Genomic DNA, 20789 nt, shown 5'->3' on the forward strand with positions numbered 1-20789 from the left:
GAGTGATCGTAGAGCAGCAACTATGGGTATTGCTCTAGCATTGGGGCACCCGATCCATAGGATGGGCAGAGCTAGAAAGAGAGGCTTCAGTTTACACAGTAGTTTTGCTTTTTGCCTTTGACAGTTGTTAGCAGTTTAAAAAACAGGTGCTAGGACTAAAGGCTGAATTGGAACAGAGGCAGTGAGACGTCATCCTCACCCCATGCAAAATTCTAGTTGGCCCCATCAGTATCTCGCACTGCCCTCCCTTTGCTGTGGCAGGCAGGTGGGGGAAGAGCATTCCGTTGCTGGACTGAAATGCCAGACCAAGAGAAAACGTTAGCACTGATTCAGCCCCTCAGAGGAGATCAGAATTTAGAAGTCAGTAGTTAAGGACTGTATCATCTGTCCTAATAAACGCAATCAAGACAGTCATTTTAAATCACCAAAGGGCTCAGCTAGAAAAAGAAATCAATTTTAATGGCTCTGTAGACAGAAAAGGGGGGACTGTACTATAATTAGCTGAATAGCTGTGCTGTATTAATGCCAGTAAACAGGTACGGCTGCTGGACCTTACCCTTGTAACCTTTACAGAAGGGACATTGCTTACTGACAAATACATCTGACAGAAAATGGGAACTAGTGTCTGGTGCCATTCTGAGGTACTAACACACCGTGCAGCAGCTGCAGTCACAACCAAAGAACAAAGATGCAGTGGGCGAACAAACCGAGCACAGATTATCGATGTGATCAGCAGTGAGCTGCCTCCCCACGCAGGCACCACCTCACAGCCACCTCCCAGGCAGCCTCACACAGTCTGCTTTTAAGGAAAGGAGGGCAACAAGGAGATAACATGATCGTGAAGAATTAAGGAGAAAGTAAACCAGAACCCTTCACAAAACCATTATCCAGTATGTTAAAAAATAATAGTAAAAACCAATGTGACCATTTTGACTTCCTGTGCCTACACCACACAGTTCTCTGTGGCACTGTAGGAACAGGAAACTCTGCCCTTTTTTTTTTTGCTGCTGAGTGATGCAGTGCACACAGTATTTCTGAAGGAGTTCTATAAACTGTAGTGCAAGCAAACTGAGGAAATAAATAGCACTCTTTTCAAAGAACAGTGATGGTGGTAAAAATGAGCTGCTTTTCTGTTTTGGCCGAAGTCAGGTTAGCTGCAACTTTTAGTATATGAGATTTTGAAGATGTGTTTCACAGCACAACTGTAGAATAATTTACACTGCATTGCCAATTCATTTGCATTAACAGCGTACAAAGAAGGTCCTTAGTTTTTTATATATATATATATATATACTTTATAAAGTCTGGAAGATCAATATAAATACTGCTCCAGAAATTAAAAAAAGTGTTTACATCCCCGACTTCAATATTACACCTCAGTGTCCCGGGTTATGATTGGAATCTGTAAAAGTCTTAGCGGCGCAGAGGTTCAAGTTTTCGAAATTTCAGTGATGAGCTGGATGACAAAGCATCTTGGTTTGAAGAAGAATTCACTGTGTCTGGGGACTGGAACAATACTCTACCACGATGATTAAATACGTAAAAAGACGGATGGTTCCTTAACGTGTCAAATGTCCTTCGAAATAAAGGCAGAAAGTCAGCGTTAATACTGTTTTAGAAGAGTCAGTCTAGGGTATTCCAGCTTTTACAGACAAAGAAATACGAGTTTTGAAAGCTAAACTCAGCAAGGCCACGCTCACTTCACAAGTTTTTACACGAGACTAGGGGGAATGGCTTCAGACCAGCAGGGGACACTTAGGTTAGATGTCAGGAAGAAATTGTTTACTCCAAGGGTGGTGAGGCTCTGCACTGCTGCCCAAAGCTGTGGGTGCCCCAACCCTGGAGGTGTTCGGGGTGGGTTGGATGGGGCCCTGGGCAGCCAGCTGATGGCATCCCATGAAATACAAAGCCGAGGTGCCCGACAAATTCTGCTTGTTTGACACACAGAGGCTGTCCATACTGCTATCAAACCTCACTTTCCTTCCTTGAGCTTAGGGGCAGATCAGTGGATGGTTATTTGCATGCTTGCCACATGTGACAGCCTTGTGACTTGTAACACTGTCAGTTTCCCATTCCCTTCTAAGCCTGAAGTTCAGGCTTTTAGGTATGTGCTATGAAGTATAGCAATGCCAACTTGTTTAGTTTCTATATTCTCCTAGGTTTATGGGAATGGCCAGAAAGGCCACCTCTACCACCCCAACTTCATATCCTTTTCAAAAACCTCAATTCAAAATTCCTTATTTTCTTGAAATCCTCAGAAATCTGCCATTCTGCCCTGAATATTTCACCATGGGATTCAAATAACACAGGCTTTTGCTGTGAAGAAGCCATAGGTAACAGAGGGTGTGACAGGCACAGGGCCTTGCAATCTGTGAGAGCATCTCACAACAGTGCTCTGTGACTGTCGAGCCCTTACTTCCCAGGCAAACATCTAATTCCCCTAACAAGTCTGCACAGAAGGATTCTGGAACAGGAAAAGCAATGGGGAAATGTATTTAATTTGTTCCATTATCTAACTCTGTCTTTACTTCCACACATTATTGCCTTCCCCAGATGTGATTGTTCCTGCGTGTGAAAGAGCTGAGTGAAGAGAGGCCAGGCCTGGTGCTGCCACTTCACACACTCAGTTTGCACGGAGCCTAACGGACACGTGTGTTTATGAGAAGAAATAAAACATACTTATTTTTTAGCTCTGAAGTGGCATCCATGTCTTTAAATTCTCCTGCGATATGTACTATCCCATAGCAGGTAACTGCAAAGGCTAACAGAGTCTGAAGGACTATCTGTAAGAGAGGGGAACAACACAACACACCAATTACTAAATGTTGTTAGTGGTACCAAAAAAAAAAATCTCGTCTTTCAAACAGCATCTCTTACACTCTTCATCCAGCAACAGAAAGTGCCTTCCAGCTCAGCAGTGGGGAAACTGAGGCACAGGACTGCTCAACAGCAGAGATGAGAATAGCTCACAGCACCTGACAGCCCGTGCTGCATGAACAGCACTGATTCATGCAGCTCCACGGAGAGATCTGCAGAATTACATGCTGTTCTTGTGCACTGAAGGATCTAATGCTCTATCTGAGAAGTGTGCCAGTGGAAAATAGTAACTGTGCAGAGGGGACAGGTGCTGCCCTGCCTGTCCTGCTTAGGGGGATAAGCACCTCCTCACTTTTCAGGTTAAGAAACAGAGACCTGAAGTGGAATTTTAAAAAGGAAACGAATAAAATACAGAAGGGCCTTCCAAAAGGAGGTTGTGCTGGCACCAAGAGGGCACAGAGCCATGCTAGATGAACAAACGTCAGCCAACAGGAGCCAGAGGGAGGAGGACGTTTCTGCTGCAGAGCAGATGAGTGCAGCAGCTCTCTGGAGCTTGGGCCGTGCTCAGGAACGGCCTAGCTGAGAGGTGTCAGAACAGGGGCAGAGCAGAGGGAGGCCTGGGCCGGGATGCTGGTTTCTGACAGACACAGCTTCAGGATGAATCACGTTTTCGACAGAAGAAACTCGAATGAAAGCTCAAAGCTGCTCCACCGCGGACTCCTGCCCACCGCATCGGCACAAGGGAGCAACCGAGAGCCGCAGCACCCGCGCGACCCCGACTTACATCTATGGGCAGCGTCTCGTCCTCCTTCTCCGTCAGCCGCATGTACGAGCGATCTGCAACACACAAACGCGGAGCGTTCAACACCGCGCGCGAGGATCCCGGCCCGCTCCGTCCGCCGCGGACACGGCCCCTCCGCCCCGCGGCCCGGCCCCGAGCTGCCCGCCGCTCTGACGGTGCCCCGCCACCCCCGCGCGGCTCCGCTCCCACCACACTCACGCTGCGCCGCCGAGAAAGCCGCGTGGGCCAAAGCGAAGAGGCCGAGCCCCACCAGCCCCTTCCACAGCGAGGCGGCCGCCATCGTGCCCGCGGCGCCCCGCTCCGGGCGCGGGGTGATGACGTCACGAGACGGCGCCCCCCCCGCCCCGCTCCGGGGGCGCGGGGTCATGACGTCACGGGCGGGACGGCCCGCGGCGTTGTGGGCGTGGCCAGGCCACCGCCCGCCCACGTGGGGCGGTCGCGCAGCCGCGGGGCCGCGGCCCCACGCGGAACTCGCGGCCCCGGTTGAGGGCTTTTTCCCCTTTCGCCGTCCTCGTGGGCATCTCGCGAGCCGCTCTGTACATCCCCCCTCCCGCGCACCGCCGCATCCCCGCGTTCCCCGCCCCTATCCGGGCTCCCGGCGCCGCCGTCCCCGCCCCGCGCGTGCGCCCGGCGCCGCTTCCTGCTGGCGGGGCGATGGCGGGGCCGCGGCGGTGGCCGGGCTCGGGGCCGGTGCTGGCGGCGGGGCTGTGGGTGGGGATGGCGGCCGCGTCGGGGCGACCCGGTGCTCTGGAGGAGGAGATCGTGTCGGAGAAAGCGGCGGAGGAAAGCCACCGGCAGGACAGCGCCAACCTGCTGGTCTTCATCCTGCTGCTCACCCTCACCATCCTCACCATCTGGCTCTTCAAACACCGCCGCGCCCGCTTCCTCCACGAGACCGGGCTCGCCATGATCTACGGTGAGGGCGGCGGGCGCGGCTGTCCCCACCCGGCCCACCCCCTCCCCCCCATTCCCCCCCACTCCCCCGGGAGTGGTTCCCCGCTCCGCTCCTTCTCTCCTCCCGTCCCCGCTCCGAGCGCTGCGGGCGGTGCTGGGGACCCCGTGCTGAGCTCCGCAGAAGCGGCCCGTGCTGCGGCTCCGGTTGCTTATCGTGGTCGTGGAGCGTGGCCGGGCCGGGGTCACGCGGTGAGGCCGAGCAGCGCGGGGCCGGGCGTTGTGTTGGGGAATGATTAACGCTGAGCGTTATCCGTACATAAAGGCGCCTTCTGATGGGTGCTGGAGTCCGCCCCGGTCCGTGCTGCCCACCCCGGCTGTTGCGCGGCGGGGACGTGGCCGAGCTGCAGGGGGAAGCCCGGCTCTGGGGGCAGTGGCTCGCTGCTCTCCTCGCCTCCTGTTGTCCCACGGTTCAGCTGGAAGTGGCCTTCAGAAGGGGCTGGGGCAGCTCAGGAGCACGCGGTGCCTGCGCTCAGCCCTCCCTGCAAGCCCTGCGGGGGCACGGTTGTCCCCTCCCGCTGCCGGGAACAGAGTCAGTGCTGCTTCAGCTTGGCCCCTGTGATGCTTTCAGCCCAGGGGAAGCGGATGGAAGATGTGGAGGTGCTGCAGCACATGGGCTGCACAACAGCCCCTCGCATCTGGGCGGGGGAGCAGGTTGTAAAAGCTTGTCTTTTTCGCCTTGAAAAAGGAAACCACGCCAAGAACTGAGAACTTCTGAACGCATCTCCTCCTGCTGACATGCTTCACAGCTCCCTGGTGTCTGTGTTCTCACCCTGAGTTATAAGCTGTTGCTTCGGGTGGATTTATGCCTTACAAATTACACTGTTGGCTCAAGGCTGATGTTCAGGAGCTGGAGTTATTTTGCTGGGATAGACAATAGGTGCTCAGCAGCCCCTGGGCTTCATTTCAGTGTTTAAAATTAGGTTCCCACACCCCAGGTACTCAGCATTTAAGCCAATTAAATGAGCAGTCTCGTTTTATTTCGGCTCGGGGGCTGGCAGGGATGTGCCAGAGCTTCTCCAGAAGTTCAGCTTCCTTGTACTGGTTCCCACTTGGCCCCTGGACTTATCCCAGCTGGGTGTTGGCATTCTGCTTTTAGGTGCTCACTGCATTGTTCTTAACTTTTGGTGCCCAGATTAACATGTGCCATTGGCTTCCTTGTGCTGCTGTTGTAAGTCTTCGCTTTAAATCTTAGCACCTGAAAAAACAAATGCCCATGGGCTTTCATTCTTTTTAATGAAGTTGGGATAAATGCAATGAAAGTAATCTTGCACTTTGCATAGAGGAGCTCTGTGGATTCTCTGGCCTTGCCTGTAGCTGCTCACAGCTTCCTGGTGTCAGGTTTCCCTGCTCAGCTCCCTCTCAGTTCTCACTTTGGTACAACTTTGAAACCGGTGGGCGGCTCACAGCTTGCTGCTAGGACAGCCCTTCAAATGCCAGAGGATCTTGAGCTGTTTCCTAAGAGACCATCAGAAAGAGGAGGACGTGCTGGGCTTGGTCTGCTTAGCCTGGGGCTGGTGCTGGTGTCTGACAAGTCGGGCTGTCTGGGTCAGGTTTGTGCCAGGAGCCTCTGGGCAGCTCCCTTACATGGGAGGTGAGCAGGAAAGGTCAGCTCCAGAGCGTTCCCATCCCCTTCCTTCTCCTGTTCCTGGCTGGAGCAGGGATTTGGCTGGCATGCAGGGCTGGGAACAGCTGTGTGAGTAAGCAAGCGGGTGAGGATGAGCACTGCTATCAGATGTAGCCCCTCTATGGGACAGGGATTAAGAGGCAAGAGGTGGGTGAGTCAGGATCCTTCCTGAATTCCCAGCCACCACTGAAACCTCTCCCTCCTTCCCCCTGAGCAGGGCATCTCATTTCAGAGTGGTGAGTCCTGGAGTCCCTGGGTGGGATTCCAGCTGAGAAGACACACAGCTGCCGTGGGAGTTTCTGGCTCAAGGATTTCTGTGGCTCAGCAGTGCTTGAATCGTGGAGTTTCCAAACTCTTTTGTGCAGAAGGCCAAATAGGAAAGGTCCGTGGGACATCCCATCCTCGCAGCTGTCAGGAGGCAATGCTGGGAAAGCACTCAGTGCACCATGCAGGACAGAGGGAGCTGGAGGAGCTCATGCAGGTGAATGCCATCATCAGGATGGAAGACCTCAGCGTGCAGCTAACGAGCTGTGCTGCAAACAAGGAGTGACATACAAATTGCTGAGTTGCAAATCCACCCTGCTGGACCTCAGCGAGCAGTGCTGGCTCACCCTCAGGCTGGTGCTGGTGGTTCAGAGGTGGAGCTATCAGGGCACAGAGCAGAGCACAGTGGTTGGCACTCAATGCTACTGGAGTTGATGCAGCAGGGATTGCTGCTGGGAAGCTCCCTGGTCGGGAGGTGGCTGTGTGGCTTCACTGCCTGGCACATAGGTTCTTGCTGTCTGGGGAAGAAGGGAGATATTCCTGTTGCTTCATGGAAGGAGTAGAGGTGCATAGAATAGCTCTGCTGGGTCAGAGCGTGGTAATTGATGGCATAAAAAGTGACCCCAAACTATCTCTGCTGTGCTAAGCAGTGCTTGTGCGCATCCCTTCGCTCCGGCCTGGGCCGGAAAGATGCTCATTGTCCTCATGACAGCTTCTGGTACCTTTTTTAATCCCCTGCCAGAAAGCATTTCTCTGCTGGTAATACACAGTCCTATCGGGTCTCACAGTGACCATCCTGGCCCTTTGTGCATCTCTCCCCAGGTGTCCTGGTTGGTGTGGTCCTGCGCTATGGCATCCACGTCCCCAGCGACGTGAACAACGTGACACTGAGCTGCCAGGTGCAGACCAGCCCTGCCACCCTGCTGGTGAACGTCAGCGGGAAGTTCTACGAGTATACTCTGAAGGGAGAAATCAGTGCCCAGGAGCTCAACAATGTCCAGGACAACGAGATGCTGAGGAAGGTAAGGGTACTGGCAAAGGGATGGGGTGTTCCCCACCAGCTCCAGTGGGTGTGTGCAAATACAGCAGCCCTGTATCTGTTGGATTAAGTGATTTTTTGAAATCGGTTTCTGCTTTGGTTCTATACATTGTTAGCTGAAGTGCAATGTAATGAAGCTCTGGTTGCAACTGATCTTAACCTGAGCTGCTTTAGACTTTGGGCTATGGGTCTGAGAGAGCCATGACACCTCCGTGCTCACCTGGTGGTGTACAGGGTATCTCATACCTCATTCTTCCTTCTGTTTCATCTTGCAAAACCTTAACAAACTGTTCTGCTTTTTTGTTGGTTTGTTTTACAGGTGACTTTTGATCCTGAGGTGTTCTTCAACATTTTGCTTCCTCCAATTATATTTTATGCAGGCTACAGCTTAAAAAGGGTACGTGCCTTTACAGTGCCCGCATTTTCAGTTCCTCTGCTCCCAGAGTATGTATAAGATTTGAGAGTGTGTTGATGCTTGCTTAGCAGCCACAGCTGTGGAATTGAGTACAGCGTTCCCAGCACACGCAGGAGGGTGGGGAAGCAGGGTTGTGGGTCTCGTCCTTGCTCCAGGAAGAGTTGGTGATTTCAGCCATTGGCAGCATGGGGTTGTGCAGGGGTTTGGATGTCAGCTGGGCCGTTCCAGCCATCCCAACTTTTGAAACACTTGGGGAGGTGGGAAGGATTTAGAAAGCAGCAGCTCTGAAACGAGGAGGGAAACGATCCTGTTTAGCTTGCAGGAGAAGGAAGGCGGACTCATGTGCATTAGGAAATCAGTTCCCAAGGCTCAGAGCAGCACCTTATTAAATACACCAGTACAGGAAAATACTCTCATGTTTATTAACACTGCACTAGCTGTGCTGCTCTGCCTGCACACCGTGCTGCTGTGCTCACACAGCTCATAGCGTTCGCACTGGGCACAGGTTGCTGCGGGTATCCATTGGCACAGCTTGAAATAAATTGTTAGTGAAGTGTAATTCATTTTTCTTTTTTTTTTTATATATATATCTTCTAGAGGCACTTCTTCAGGAACTTGGGATCGATCCTGGCATACGCTTTTCTTGGCACTGCCATTTCCTGCCTGGTGATTGGGTGAGCAGCTGAGGCTGGGCAGTGCTCGGGAGGCTGAGAGCTGCATGTGGATTGGGGCTGGGAGGCTCCTGGGGCTTCTCTGTATGCAGTGCTCCCTCTGTATCTCATACAGAACATCTCCCCATGCAGCCAGGCAGGTGGAAAAAACAGGCACTAACTTGAAGTTATTGAGAGCACAGTCCTAGCAAGCATGAGACACATGAGTGAAGAGCAGGATCATAAACACGTGTCCTGCCCTTACTTGCTGGAAACAGATGCCTGGCAAACACAGATTGTGTTTCAAACTATTTGTGTGCACAGAGGGAGCTAGATAATTCCCATTCTGAATAGCAGCCTGTGGCTGTATGGCATTTTCCACTGGAGATGCAGGGATTCAGCCAAGCTCAGTGCATGCTTTATCTCTTCCCAGCTGGAAGTTTGGGACGTTTTGTAGTGAGGCCAAGGCTGTCCCACTGAAACATGTTGGCATGAAGCCTGTGAAGCAGCACAGAGGTGTTGCTGTGGCCTGTCCCACATCCCTGGCTGCTGCTCTTCTTGGCTGTGTTGTTGGCAGAGGAGTTTCAGTACCATCCCCTCTTGGTGCTGTACTTCAGTGCTGTGGATTCCACAGTCCTGCACTCTGCTTTGGGACCCCAGTGTTGTGTCATGCTGGGTTCATGTGACACAGCTCTTCGATGTTCCTGCACTTGGACAACTTTTGGGGGCTACTTTGGCAGATTCTGGGGAACTGTTTGCACATCTGAGCAGTGGCCTCTTCTGCTTCTGCAGCTCAGTCATGTACGGCTGTGTCGCGCTGATGAAGGTCACTGGGCAGCTCGGGGGAGACTTCTACTTCACTGACTGCCTCCTCTTTGGGGCCATTGTATCAGCTACTGACCCAGGTATGTTAGATGTCCTTCTTCCTTTGTTTTGCGTTTGGGGAAAAGGGGAAGAAAGGAGAGATCTGAAACTTGTGCAGTTTCCCATTTTCTGTATTTTTAAGTTTAATCTATTTGCATCATTCTCAGCTTTCTTCCCCTTAGTTTCCTTCCAGTGATGTGTAATCTACTTTCCAAACTTCTGCTTTTCTAAGTCTTGGTCTGCTGTGAGGTCTTGTTTCTCTTTTGCCTTTTCTGGGTCCATTGAAACAGGTCTGTCGTCTGCTTCTGACATCCTGCACAAGTGGTGAATGCAGAATGAGATGTGCTGTGTTGGAGGTTTTAGTTCACCCTCAGTAAAACCAAATGCCTCCATTTGGATGGGATTTCAGAGGGGGCTAATCTAACAGAAAATTGATCTTAATGAGTAGTACTGAGGGCAGTAGTGACAACTTGGTCTGCTGAAGTACTTTGTAAATGAAAACTAAGAAAACCACACCTCATCCATCTGCTTTTCACTTGCTTGACAGTTGCTTTTAATGGTAGCTGTTTATTTGCACATTCCAATTTCCCCTAAAAGCACAGGGCCACGAAAATGCCTCTCCTTCCTCCTGTCCTTTGTTGACCAGTTCTGGAGTTTCTTTCTTTGCAGCCTGGCTGCTGCACCTGGGGAGGGTGTGGTGGAGTCGCAGTAGCTCTGGGAGCTCTGTAAATGCAGACACTGGTCAGTTTTGCATGGGAGGGAAGGGTTGCATGCCTGGGTAAGCCAAATCTTCTGCCCTTCTGAAACAGGTGTCACTGGCTGTCACTTGTGATGAATTTGGCTCTTAGTTGCTTATCTCATCATTCATTTCCATTTTTGAAGACAAATTAAGGAGCACTGTGTATGTGCATGCCTCAATAACAATGCTGCAGAATCTAACCCTGCAGAGCAGCTGTGTCTGTCTGCAAGGTGCAAAATAAGAAAAGCAAGATGTGTGTTCCTCATGGGTTTTTAATAGTGTATTTTTTTATGTTTCCCTAGGGTATGCCAGATATTGGTGTAGTTATTACTCCTGATATTTTTATTAAAAAAAAAACCCTCAGACCTTAAAACAAATCAAGCTGATGTGATTTCCAAGCATGTCCCCCTGAGGCTGAACCTCCTCTCTGTGGTTTCCCTGCAGCACTGGTGTTGGTGGTTGGAGTCCTTGCAATGGGAAGAGCACCCTATGGGTGTGTGGGGAACCTGAAGGCAGATGGGCAGAGGTCAGGCAGCCGCTGTGGGTAATGCTTTGAGATGATGCAGAGCAGTTGGTGTCACATCCCTCCTTCAAGCTTGAGAATAGGAGCAAGATTTTATGGCTGAAAGCACAGTATATGGGTTAAACCATCAGTGTGCAAGAGGGAAAGGACACCCTGAGAATACTGTTGGAAAGGACACTCGAGGAAGCTGGCTGGAGTTAGCAGCAGACTGCTCGCTGTGTTGGGATACAGACCTGATGCCCAGGATGCATCTTCCTAAAAGGATGAGAAGGTCAGTCATAAAACAGATCTGTGTCTTGAAGATCAGAAGGAAGACAGGAAGAGCACAGTGTGTCAGCTGGAGCCACTGGAAGTACAGGAAGGCAGCTTTCTAACAGGGACTTTTTGTCTTCGATGACAGCAAACTGATGGCACCTTTTTGAATGTCTCTCTATTTTTCTATTTGTCAGTGACTGTTCTTGCCATATTCCATGAACTCCAGGTTGATGTTGAGCTCTATGCCCTTCTCTTTGGCGAAAGCGTTCTCAATGATGCCGTTGCCATAGTGCTGTCTTCGTAAGTGTGTTCTGTTTTTACTTTAATTGCTTTGTACGTTACGTGCTGGGCACTGTGGGGGAGCTACCTGGCCTCGCTCAGGAACTCAGTGTTGGCCAGACCAGAATTCCCCATGCAGTGTCAGAAGCTGTAGTGACCTTCTGATCACTCTCCTTGAAGACACTGCTGGGGAGTGAGGGTTGGAGTTTCAGTGTTGTGCTTTCTGATGACCTGCTGACCCAGCCTCCCTGACAAACCAAAAGCACTGCATCTGTATTCCAGCCACAGGATCCCACTGAAGTCCCTTGCTCATTGTCTGCTCCTGCCTGCCCCCCACCCACACACGTTGCATTGGTGTGGATGGGAATAGCTGCTAAAAGCAGCTGTCTGCTTTCTCTGCCCACTGTCTGTCCTTCAAGAAGAGGGGATTTGTGGAGCTGGTATCCTGTGCAGAGCACCCACACTAGAAAGTGTCTGCCTTGCCGAAGAGTGTTTTATAATATTCTTTAATATTTTATGTCCTCTGCATGTGGGGCATATTTTATCCACGTTGCCTTTGTGTTGTCATCATGGGAGCTGATCTGGAAATATACCATGTCTGCAGTAGTGACAGGTTAACTTATAGCTACGACTAATGCAGAAAATATTTCTGGAATACTTGTCATGCTGCTTGCGTGGGTTTTACTGACGTGGAGGCAGCACTGTGAGCTCTGTACTGGGTTGCATTTACTAAATTGAGCACCTCTGGAACTGTTCACATCGCTCCTGTCCCGCAAGGAGGAGCTTTGTGACAGAGTTGGTGGCAGGGAACCTGGCTGTAAAAGGGGAACTGAACCCAGAACTGAAAAATGGTGTGCAGAGTGGGGCTGGGCTTCAGCTTGCTTCTCCCAAAGGAGATTTCACAGTGGCTGAAATGTGGCTTCCAAAGGGCACAGGGAGTGGTGTTTTGTTAGGGGGCAAAAAGCAAAAGCAGGAGGAAGGCTGCAGGAGGGTCAAGTGCCCAACCAGCATCCAAACAGGGAAACCAATTTGGGATTAAAAAAGAAAAACCCACACTAAACAAACAGCAAAGCCACAGAACGAGACCATGGTGGTGAATGGGAAGCAGAAGGTGGACGAAAGAAATGAAACCTGTGATTGCAGTGTAAAAAGATTATATTAATTAATATCTATGAAAGCAAGGGAATATAGCAAGGGAAGGGACCCACTACAAGTTGGAAAGGGTTGGTTTATCACTTTTATTGCAGAAAAATGTTGGTCTGTTATTAGGGGGAGAGCTGAAGGAAGTGTGGGCGATGGTAACTTTCCATTCCAGTGTAACTCAGGAGGTTAAACAGCAGCTGTCCAAAGGTCAGTCCGAGAGGCAGCCAAGGGATGGCCAAGCAGGAGTTAATGTTCTCAGCACGTGTACCTCAAAGAAAGCTGGTTGTGAACCAGCCCTGTGCCATCCACTGTGCTGCCCTGCAAGATTGCACTTCAGAGCCCAGAACGGTGCAGTATAAGTGTAGTGCATGTTAAATGCAGTAAAACTGAGGAACTTGCAGTTCTCCAGGGGACATTTGTATCAGCCACCTCTGTGATGTCAACAGAGAAGTACAGGTTCCCCTTTAAATGCTCTGTGTTCCCAGAGGGCCTGGCTTTATGAAGAGATGATGCCAGGCCCCCACAAGTGATGAACTGTTGTCTAGCAAATGCAATTGCAGGGGATGTGCAAGAGGTGAGCTTTGGTCTCATGCTCCCTTTCCTCTGGAAGGAGCAAATGCAGAGCCTTCCTAGGGTGGCTGTGCTGCAGGAGTGGGGCTGGGAGCCAGGGGCATTTTGCTCCCTCCCCGCTGCTCTGTTTTCTCATGCTCACAGATTGCAGTGGTCACAGCATTCTGCAAAGCAGACTAAGGAGTGTTCTGTTCTTGTGTGTGCTTTTCTCCCCTCTTTCAGTTCAATTGTTGCATACCAGCCAGCAGGTGACAACAGCCACACGTTTGATGTCACGGCCATGTTCAAGTCCATCGGGATCTTCCTGGGGATTTTCAGTGGATCTTTTGCAATGGGAGCAGCTACTGGAGTCGTGACAGCTTTAATATCCTTTTCTTTGTTATTGTTCTTTTTTCCCCCCATGCTTTTTCCTAACCAATTCCTTTTCTGCTGTGCTGCTCTTTGTGATTGTATGCCTGAATGAATGAAAGGCAGCACCATGGCCTTCGTGGGGACAGTGCTGCTGTGACACACAGCTTGCACACCCCTTCACCTACGGTTGCTCTCCAAATTGTCCTTAACCATCTGCAACGTCACCAAGTTCACCAAGCTACGGGAGTTCCCATTGCTGGAGACTGGCCTGTTCTTCTTGATGTCCTGGAGCACCTTCCTGCTGGCCGAAGCGTGTGGCTTTACAGGCAAGCTCCAGCTCCACGTGGGATAGAAGTGTGCACAGATGGTGGTGCTGTTGGGTTTTGCTTCTCACAGAGGGCTCTCCCTTTGTTTCCATAAGTTTAGTTGCTCTGGGCTTTAGGGTCATTGCATTGAACCCCGTGCTGCTGGGATGCAGCTTAGCTTCTTTTTTGTGGCCAGGAGTCTAACACGATGCTGTGCTCCCCAGGTGTGGTGGCTGTACTCTTCTGTGGGATCACGCAGGCCCATTACACCTATAACAACTTATCTACAGAGTCCCAGCACAGAACTAAGCAGGTGAGAGCCCCCTTTGAATCTGCAGTTCAGTATTCTCTCCTTCTCTCTATCCAGAATGAAGTGCATCTGTCAGTCTGCAGCTGCATTTTGCTAGGGTTGCTTCTGCAGAAGTGTTTAATCTGTGATGGATGGGCTAATGTTCTTGTTAAATCTATGTTTAACTCACTTTTAATTTGTTTTCCTCTTCCAGTTGTTCGAACTTCTGAATTTCTTGGCAGAAAACTTCATCTTCTCCTACATGGGACTTGCACTGTTCACCTTCCAGAACCACATCTTTAACCCAACCTTCGTGGTGGGGGCTTTTGTATCCTTTAGAGCCTTTTTTTTTATGAACAAGAAAAGAAAAGGAGAAGTTCCTCATTCCTAGTTTGTGGTTTTTCATACAAATGCCTTTTTTTTTTTTACCACTCAGCCTAGCTTTATTTTTCAAAGAGGATTTGTCCTGTGTAGTGACGTTGTTGCTGTTTATTTTATGACAATGTTTTTCCAGCTTTCCTTCTTTCTTGCTGCCTTGTCTGCTTCCAGGGGCCATCCATTGGCTGCTGCAGGGACTCAGATGTGAACGTGATGCCTCATCATGTGGCAGTGTGGCACAGGAGTGGCTTTGCAGACAGTCACCTCGTGATGTAGCAGTTTCTTTCCTCTTTCTATGCTATTCCATTTAACTCTGAAAAAAAAGCACTTTTTAGTCAAAATAGCATAGTAAAGCTATAGGAGATGCTTCTGAGTGATGGAATGAGAAATGATTTTCCCTTCTGCTGGCTGATGCTAGTGGAGACCACGCTACCAGCCCTGGTACATCTCAGAAAAGTGAGGATCTGAAAGAATTTTGTTCAGATCACAGGGAAGCCGTTCCAGATGTGCAGAATTATTTTCACCCTTTGCCTGCACTGCAGCATGTTTGTACAGATGAGTAAATGTTATCTTCACTAGTGCTGACCTGTGAGTTTCCAGCGGGGTTTGCTGAATTTCCCCACTTACCTTTGGCAAGGTTGCAGTGGGGTAAAGGGAGCCAAGATCACAGAACTGCACTTGGGTGCTTGGATTGAAATGATGTGCTCAGTCTTTTCAGCAGGAACTGACTGGCACGCTGACGAAGTAGCTCATTCACGAGAAGGAACATGAAATACGTCTCTTATGCAAATTCATGATGTTCAGGAAAAAAACCATAAAAGCTGGGAGCATTATTCAAGGCTGCACTAAATACTGGAGGCTGCAAGATTAGTTTTGCCATCTGAGCACTGGTATTAAAAGACACAGCTACAAAGAGAGAAGCAGTATTAAGGGGCTGCTCACTCTTGTATCTCACAGGCTGTGGAAACAGAGCATTAGGGTTTTTTTTTCCTTGTCAACTGCTGCTGCTTTCATTTTGCTGAATAATCTTTGGGAATGAGGCCTTGCTTATAGCTTCAAGCTGAGCTGTGTGGTGTGCTGAGGAATGTCAGGGGTTGTGGAAGCTCTGAAAACTTGAGCTTTGTAAAGGACAAGTTGTGCTTTGGTGGAAAAGGAGCACAGCACAGGAGAACCCACAGTGGGAAATGGTGGTTTTCCTCTATTCTCTCTTGTCAAACTTACCCTCTCATCATTTCCCTTGTTTGTTTGTGTTTGTCTCTGTGTGACTCTCCAGTTTGGTGAAGCATAGCATGCTCTTCCCACACTGAGCTGGGTTGTTGTCTTTGCATCCACAGGACTGGTGTTTACAGAGCTCCTTGTGTTGCTGCTTGGCAGCAGGAATTGGTTCTGTGTGCAGAGGTGGGGTATGATGGGAGACACAGAGAGAAGAGTTTCCTTAACGAGTACAAACACAGCTTGCTATCTTCCTAGGAAGAGCTGCCAATATTTACCCACTGTCATTTTTACTGAATTTGGGGAGGAGAAATAAGATTGGAACAAATCTGCAGCATATGATGATGTTTGCTGGTACGTTGTTGCATCCTTGCCTCCAAACACATTGCACATCATTTCCCACCTGGGCAGGACAGGGCTCTGTGGGACTCCCTGGGTGGAGCAGGGGAATCTGGGCGATGGGATGTTGTTACTACACTGGGAAACCCACAGCAGATGTGGACCCCTGTCCCATATGGCTGTTCCACTGTCCCTTCCCCTCGCAGGGCTGCGAGGAGCCATGGCATTTGCCCTTGCCATCCGTGACACGGCCACCTACGCCCGGCAGATGATGTTCAGCACCACGCTGCTCATCGTGTTCTTCACGGTGTGGGTTTTTGGTGGGGGCACCACGGCCATGCTGTCCTGCCTGAACATCCGGTGAGTATGGCCCCCACCGTGGCTGTGTGGGCACGGGAGCTCCCCCATGACAGGCACACCCATCTGGCATTGCCTGCTCACCCTGTGCTTGTTTTTTCCTCCACAGGGTTGGTGTGGATGCAGATCAGGAGAACGTGGTGAGTGCAGCTTTCTGTCTCTGCACCGCGCTCCTTGGTGCAGGGGGTTGTGTCTGGGAGCCTGGGAATGCTCCTCTCTGCTCTGCTCCCTTCTCCCTGTGGAAGGATTTTCAGCAGTTTGCAGTCAGTAGGAGTCATCGCTTTTCTGTGCCCTCTGGAGTTACAAATGTGGCTTTCTTCAGTTTCAAAGAAAGCCTCAGAAGTGTTTCGTTGCTGTGTTTAGACAGACCGTCTTATTGCTGCAGTACATTTTGTCTCTTTCTTTGGAGTTAACATCAAAATGTGCATGACACAGAGGCTCTTTGCCATCCCAGCATCCCATGCAGGACAGAAGTGCCATTCATTGCCCCATTTCATGTAGCATCTCCAGTCTTGTGGTGCCTCTGTGTGCTGGGAGCAGCCACACAGCCGAGCAGGGACCTCTGGTGGCAGTGAGATGAGTGCTGCATCCTGGCTGTGCTGTGGCTGTGCCTCTGGCTGATTCCAGGGTGGGTTCTGCATCCCAGGGGCTCATTTTGTTCCGAGCCTTTGGCTGGGTTGTCACCTCCCAGAGAGACAGGCAGCTGGAATCTGAAAGCCAAATAGCTTATGAAACGCGTAATGGTATTCACAGATCCTTCTGAACAGTTTTGTATTTTTCTCCAATAAAAGGAAAGCACTGGGTGCCCATGGCATATGATTATTTGCATATTAAACCTCAAGGGAGATTGGAAAGAGGATGGCCCTGTCAGCTGCTATTAAGAGTGATGGCTGGGCACATTGCTGGCCATGAGGCACCAAGCCTTGGGGCCAGAAGCTGGAAGGGCCCAGCAGAAAAGCTCCCTGAGGCTGGGAGTGATGTCCACGTGCTCGCTGCGCCCAAAGCTCTCTGCTGGGGGGGCAGTGGGAAAGCTGTTCTCCTGCATTCCCTGGAGTCTCAGTACTTTGCTCTGCTACTGATAACATTTTCTCTTTCACAGGGTGTACCAGAGAGTGAGAGGAGGAGCACGAAGGCAGAAAGCGCCTGGCTGTTCCGCATGTGGTACAACTTTGATCACAAGTATCCTTGAGCTGAACTCTGGGCTGTGCCAAATCCCCCATGCCAGCTTTGCAGATGAACCAGCACTCACTTCCCTGTCCTGTGGTCATTTAGCTCAGTGCAAAGCTGTATTCCCAGCCTGGAAACCCAGAAGGTCCCCAGAGGTCTCCAGTACCCATTTCCAGGGTCAGGAGGGCAGGGAGGCAGAGGGACGTTCCCTTTTACAGCCCTCCTGCTGGATCAGCATCTCTTTTCCCTCTCAAATGCTAATGTTTGCCAGACTGAGAGGTGCAGGGTGATGGGACAGGGGATGCTGTGAACCCTCTTCCTGCAGTGCTCCGATCTGCTTGTATCCCTCTTGCTGGTTGCACTCAGGTTGCTTATCCCTTTCAGTTTTGTGGTTCCAGGTGTTTCTTCCCTTGCTGTGATATCCCCCAGACACCCTGCCTGACTCTGACACAGCCGTGCTCCTCTTGTGTTCCTCGTTCTTCCTTACCCCTCCTTGCAGCTACCTGAAGCCTCTGCTGACACACAGCGGCCCTCCCCTCACCACCACACTGCCAGGCTGCTGTGGGCCCATAGCCCGCTGCCTGACGAGCCCTCAGGCCTACGAGGTGAGTCCGGTGGTGTCGGGGTTTGATGTGCTTGTGTTCCTGTGCAGCCCTCGGGTGCCACGGAGGAAGTCAGACACACGGGCTGAGTCCCGTGGGCACGTTGCTTTTTCAGCTGGCTGTTTGGCTGTGGAGGGACACGTGGTGTACGGGTGGCAGTTCCCTTGGTGCTGGTTCTGTGAAGTGTGGGTGTCCTTTCTCAGGTCTTCCCAGCAGGGAAGTGCAAGTGTTTGCCAACTCTGTGGGGCCACAGTGTGGGAGAGGCCGCAGTGCAGCACCTGTGCTCATTCAGCACCGTTACGTTCGGGTGATCCCATTGGAGTTGGACTCAGTGATCCTCATGTGCCCCTTCCAACTCGGGGTATCCTATGTAATTTCAGATGACTGCTTGGGAAACATTAAACAGCACTTTCCCTCTGTTACCCAGAACCAGGAGCAGCTGAAAGACGACGACTCTGACCTCATTTTGAACGATGGGGACATCAGCCTGACCTACGGCGACTCCACCGTCAACACCGACTCGGTCACATCCAGCAGCGCTCCGCGGCGCTTCGTGGGGAACAGCTCCGAGGACGCGCTCGATCGGGAGCTGGCTTTTGGGGACCATGAACTTGTGATCCGGGGGACACGTCTGGTCCTTCCCATGGACGATTCGGAGCCGCCGTCGAGCGTCCTGGATAGCGCGAGGCACGGTCCGGCGTAAGGCTGCGTGGTTTAATTGACAGTAACATTTGCATATATGATCAAGAAATGTGTACTACCTAAAGTCTAATGCATGTCTCAAAATGTTTAAGCTGTATAAATATTATTTATATGGTGTCAGAAGAATATAAATATTCTCTGCCAAGCACTTGTAAAGAACAAGCTGCAATTTTAAGTTAAAAACTGTGTCGACTGCACTGTGTAGGGTGGAACCGTTTTAGCGTTGAGTCTTTTGCACACAGTGAGCTTCTGTAATGTGTGATTTGATGAAGGGTTTTGTTCCCAGGTAGGTAAGTAAAGGAGCTGGCTCCCTGCCCCTCCTCTGAACACGGGAGGTGCTGGCCAGCAGCGAGAGTTGCTTTCTGCTCAGATGAGGGTTAGTTTTTGCCTCTGGTCTTTGGATAGTTGAGTTTGATATGTCAGCAGAATGCCAGACTGCAGACTCACGTTGGCTGTGTGGGAACCTGAGCAGAGATCTGGAGATTTTCTGGTTTTATTGACCCAACAGCTCTGCCCAGGCTGCTGCTGTAGCAGGCTGATGGCAGACCCCCCCAGGCTGTTATCCAGCAGCGAGCAGCCTGATGGAGGGGAGGGATGTGCTGGAGAAGGAGCTGGTCCCGCAGAAGCTACACAGGGCATGCACAGATTTTAGGGCCGACTCTGCCTTTCAGCAGCTTTCTAGAAGCAGCCAACAAACCCTGAATTGGCGACCAAATTTCACATCTGGGAAGCAACTGTGTCCTTGTGCAAGTGAATCTCTGCTGAAGCTGTGGATGTGGTGGACCCGAGCACGGCCAGCCCTGATGGCTGCAGGCTGCCACGGTGCCTCCAGGCTTCCCAGGGGCACTCAGCACCTGGGTAGTACCGAAGGGTGTTGTCCATCTGTCCGTCCTTCTGTATGGTCAAAATCATTGCACTTTGTTTAATAACTCCTTAGCATTAGCATGCTGTGTGTCTGTAATCCCCACCTGATCTCTCTCACGTCTTTTACCATGTAATGAGTAATGATTGCCAGTTGGTTTTCTTCTTCTTATTTTCTTATTTTTTTCCCAAGGAAGAGCGCAGAACAATTTGTGATTTCACACTAGTGTGACAGGATTTGATCTGAGGTTACAGGAAAGGCTGTAAAGGTGCAGTGAAATCGTTACCCCTGACATCCTTCTTTTCCTTCCTCAAAGGAGGAAAGCACCGAAATTCACTGTCTGTAATTTTATTGTCTGTTTTAGCTGCAGTTTTGCTATACAAACCTGTCAGGGTTACTGGTGCACTGTAGCCTGTTCCGGAGTTAACCCACTCCAGAAGTTCAGACAGAGGTGTTTAAAGAGAGAGCATTTGACAAAGAGCCAGGGGAGGGTCAGCCCTCCGAGCAGCTTTCCTTGGAATGGACTCTGCAGCTCATAGCATCTGACCCTGAGACCTTAGAGCAGTTTCCCTACAGCTGTTTTCCCCAGAAGCACCTAAGAGTTGGAGGAGAAAGGAGATACTGAAACTCTTGAGTGTATATTTATGTGTGAGAAAATAAATTTAACTTTTTTTTTTTTTCATTTTCTCAGGTCTAAGTAACATTGCCTTAAATTTATGGATGCGAAACTAATTATTTTGGCAGTTTATCCCCAAGGAAATGCTTTTTTTTTTCCTTCTGAACAAAATGTTTATGTGTTGCCATAGGGCTCCTCTACAAAGGGGAGTGTGCTTTGTTTCTGTTTAGGTAGGGAATCTTCCTTGCACCATAAACGGCCGTCCCGCTGGTAACGTAGCTGTTGGGTTAGCACTAGCCTCTTTGTTTCCTGCTATGCAGGAATCCCATAAAGTGTGCATTTTATATGGCATCTGTAACTGAACTCCATGTGTTTGAAAACGTAAATAATTAAAATAATAATAATAATTAAAAAAAGTAGGTACGTGTTGACTTTAGGTCTACTACGTCACTCCTCCATCCTTTTTGTTTGTTTCGCCTTTTGGAAGAGGTATGATGAATAACCACCTCTTGCTTTTTCCTGTGTGGTCAGACTGTGAGTTCAGCTGCCAGTGCTGGTGCTGGGCTCCGTGCAGCAGAAGCACGAGGTGCAGAGCTGCAGCCTGTGCCTTGCTGCAGCCCTGGTGGCATCCCTCCCTTTCTCTGACCCTCCCACTTCAATCGTTTATCCAC

The 20789-nt window shown here is 50.4% G+C and overlaps 2 protein-coding genes across 2 annotated transcripts; one reads left to right on the forward strand and one right to left on the reverse strand.

The window, feature by feature from the left end:
* Positions 1 to 1268: 1268 nt before the first annotated feature.
* On the reverse strand, positions 1269 to 3925 carry MMGT1 (membrane magnesium transporter 1). The gene is made up of 4 exons (XM_065729433.1): positions 3818 to 3925; positions 3602 to 3654; positions 2680 to 2783; positions 1269 to 1576 (listed from the first exon to the last, which is right to left on the reverse strand). Exons 1-4 carry the CDS (start codon positions 3897 to 3899, stop codon positions 1414 to 1416), a joined length of 402 nt encoding a protein of 133 aa, XP_065585505.1. The 5' UTR covers positions 3900 to 3925; the 3' UTR covers positions 1269 to 1413.
* A 59-nt stretch (positions 3926 to 3984) lies between these two features.
* On the forward strand, positions 3985 to 20534 carry SLC9A6 (solute carrier family 9 member A6). The gene is made up of 17 exons (XM_065729811.1): positions 3985 to 4054; positions 4149 to 4535; positions 7284 to 7483; positions 7820 to 7897; positions 8513 to 8589; positions 9358 to 9470; positions 11141 to 11246; positions 13161 to 13307; positions 13515 to 13615; positions 13819 to 13907; positions 14098 to 14211; positions 15716 to 15827; positions 16019 to 16172; positions 16279 to 16309; positions 17269 to 17348; positions 17836 to 17941; positions 18366 to 20534. The coding sequence occupies exons 1-17, from the start codon at positions 3985 to 3987 to the stop codon at positions 18639 to 18641; spliced, it is 2241 nt and encodes a 746-aa protein (XP_065585883.1). The 3' UTR covers positions 18642 to 20534.
* The last annotated feature ends 255 nt before the right edge of the window (positions 20535 to 20789 follow it).

The sequence above is a fragment of the Cyrtonyx montezumae genome, unplaced genomic scaffold (assembly GCF_038088225.1).
Source record: "Cyrtonyx montezumae isolate F1298 unplaced genomic scaffold, pur_monq_1.0 scaffold_11, whole genome shotgun sequence".
NCBI lineage: Eukaryota > Metazoa > Chordata > Aves > Galliformes > Odontophoridae > Cyrtonyx > Cyrtonyx montezumae.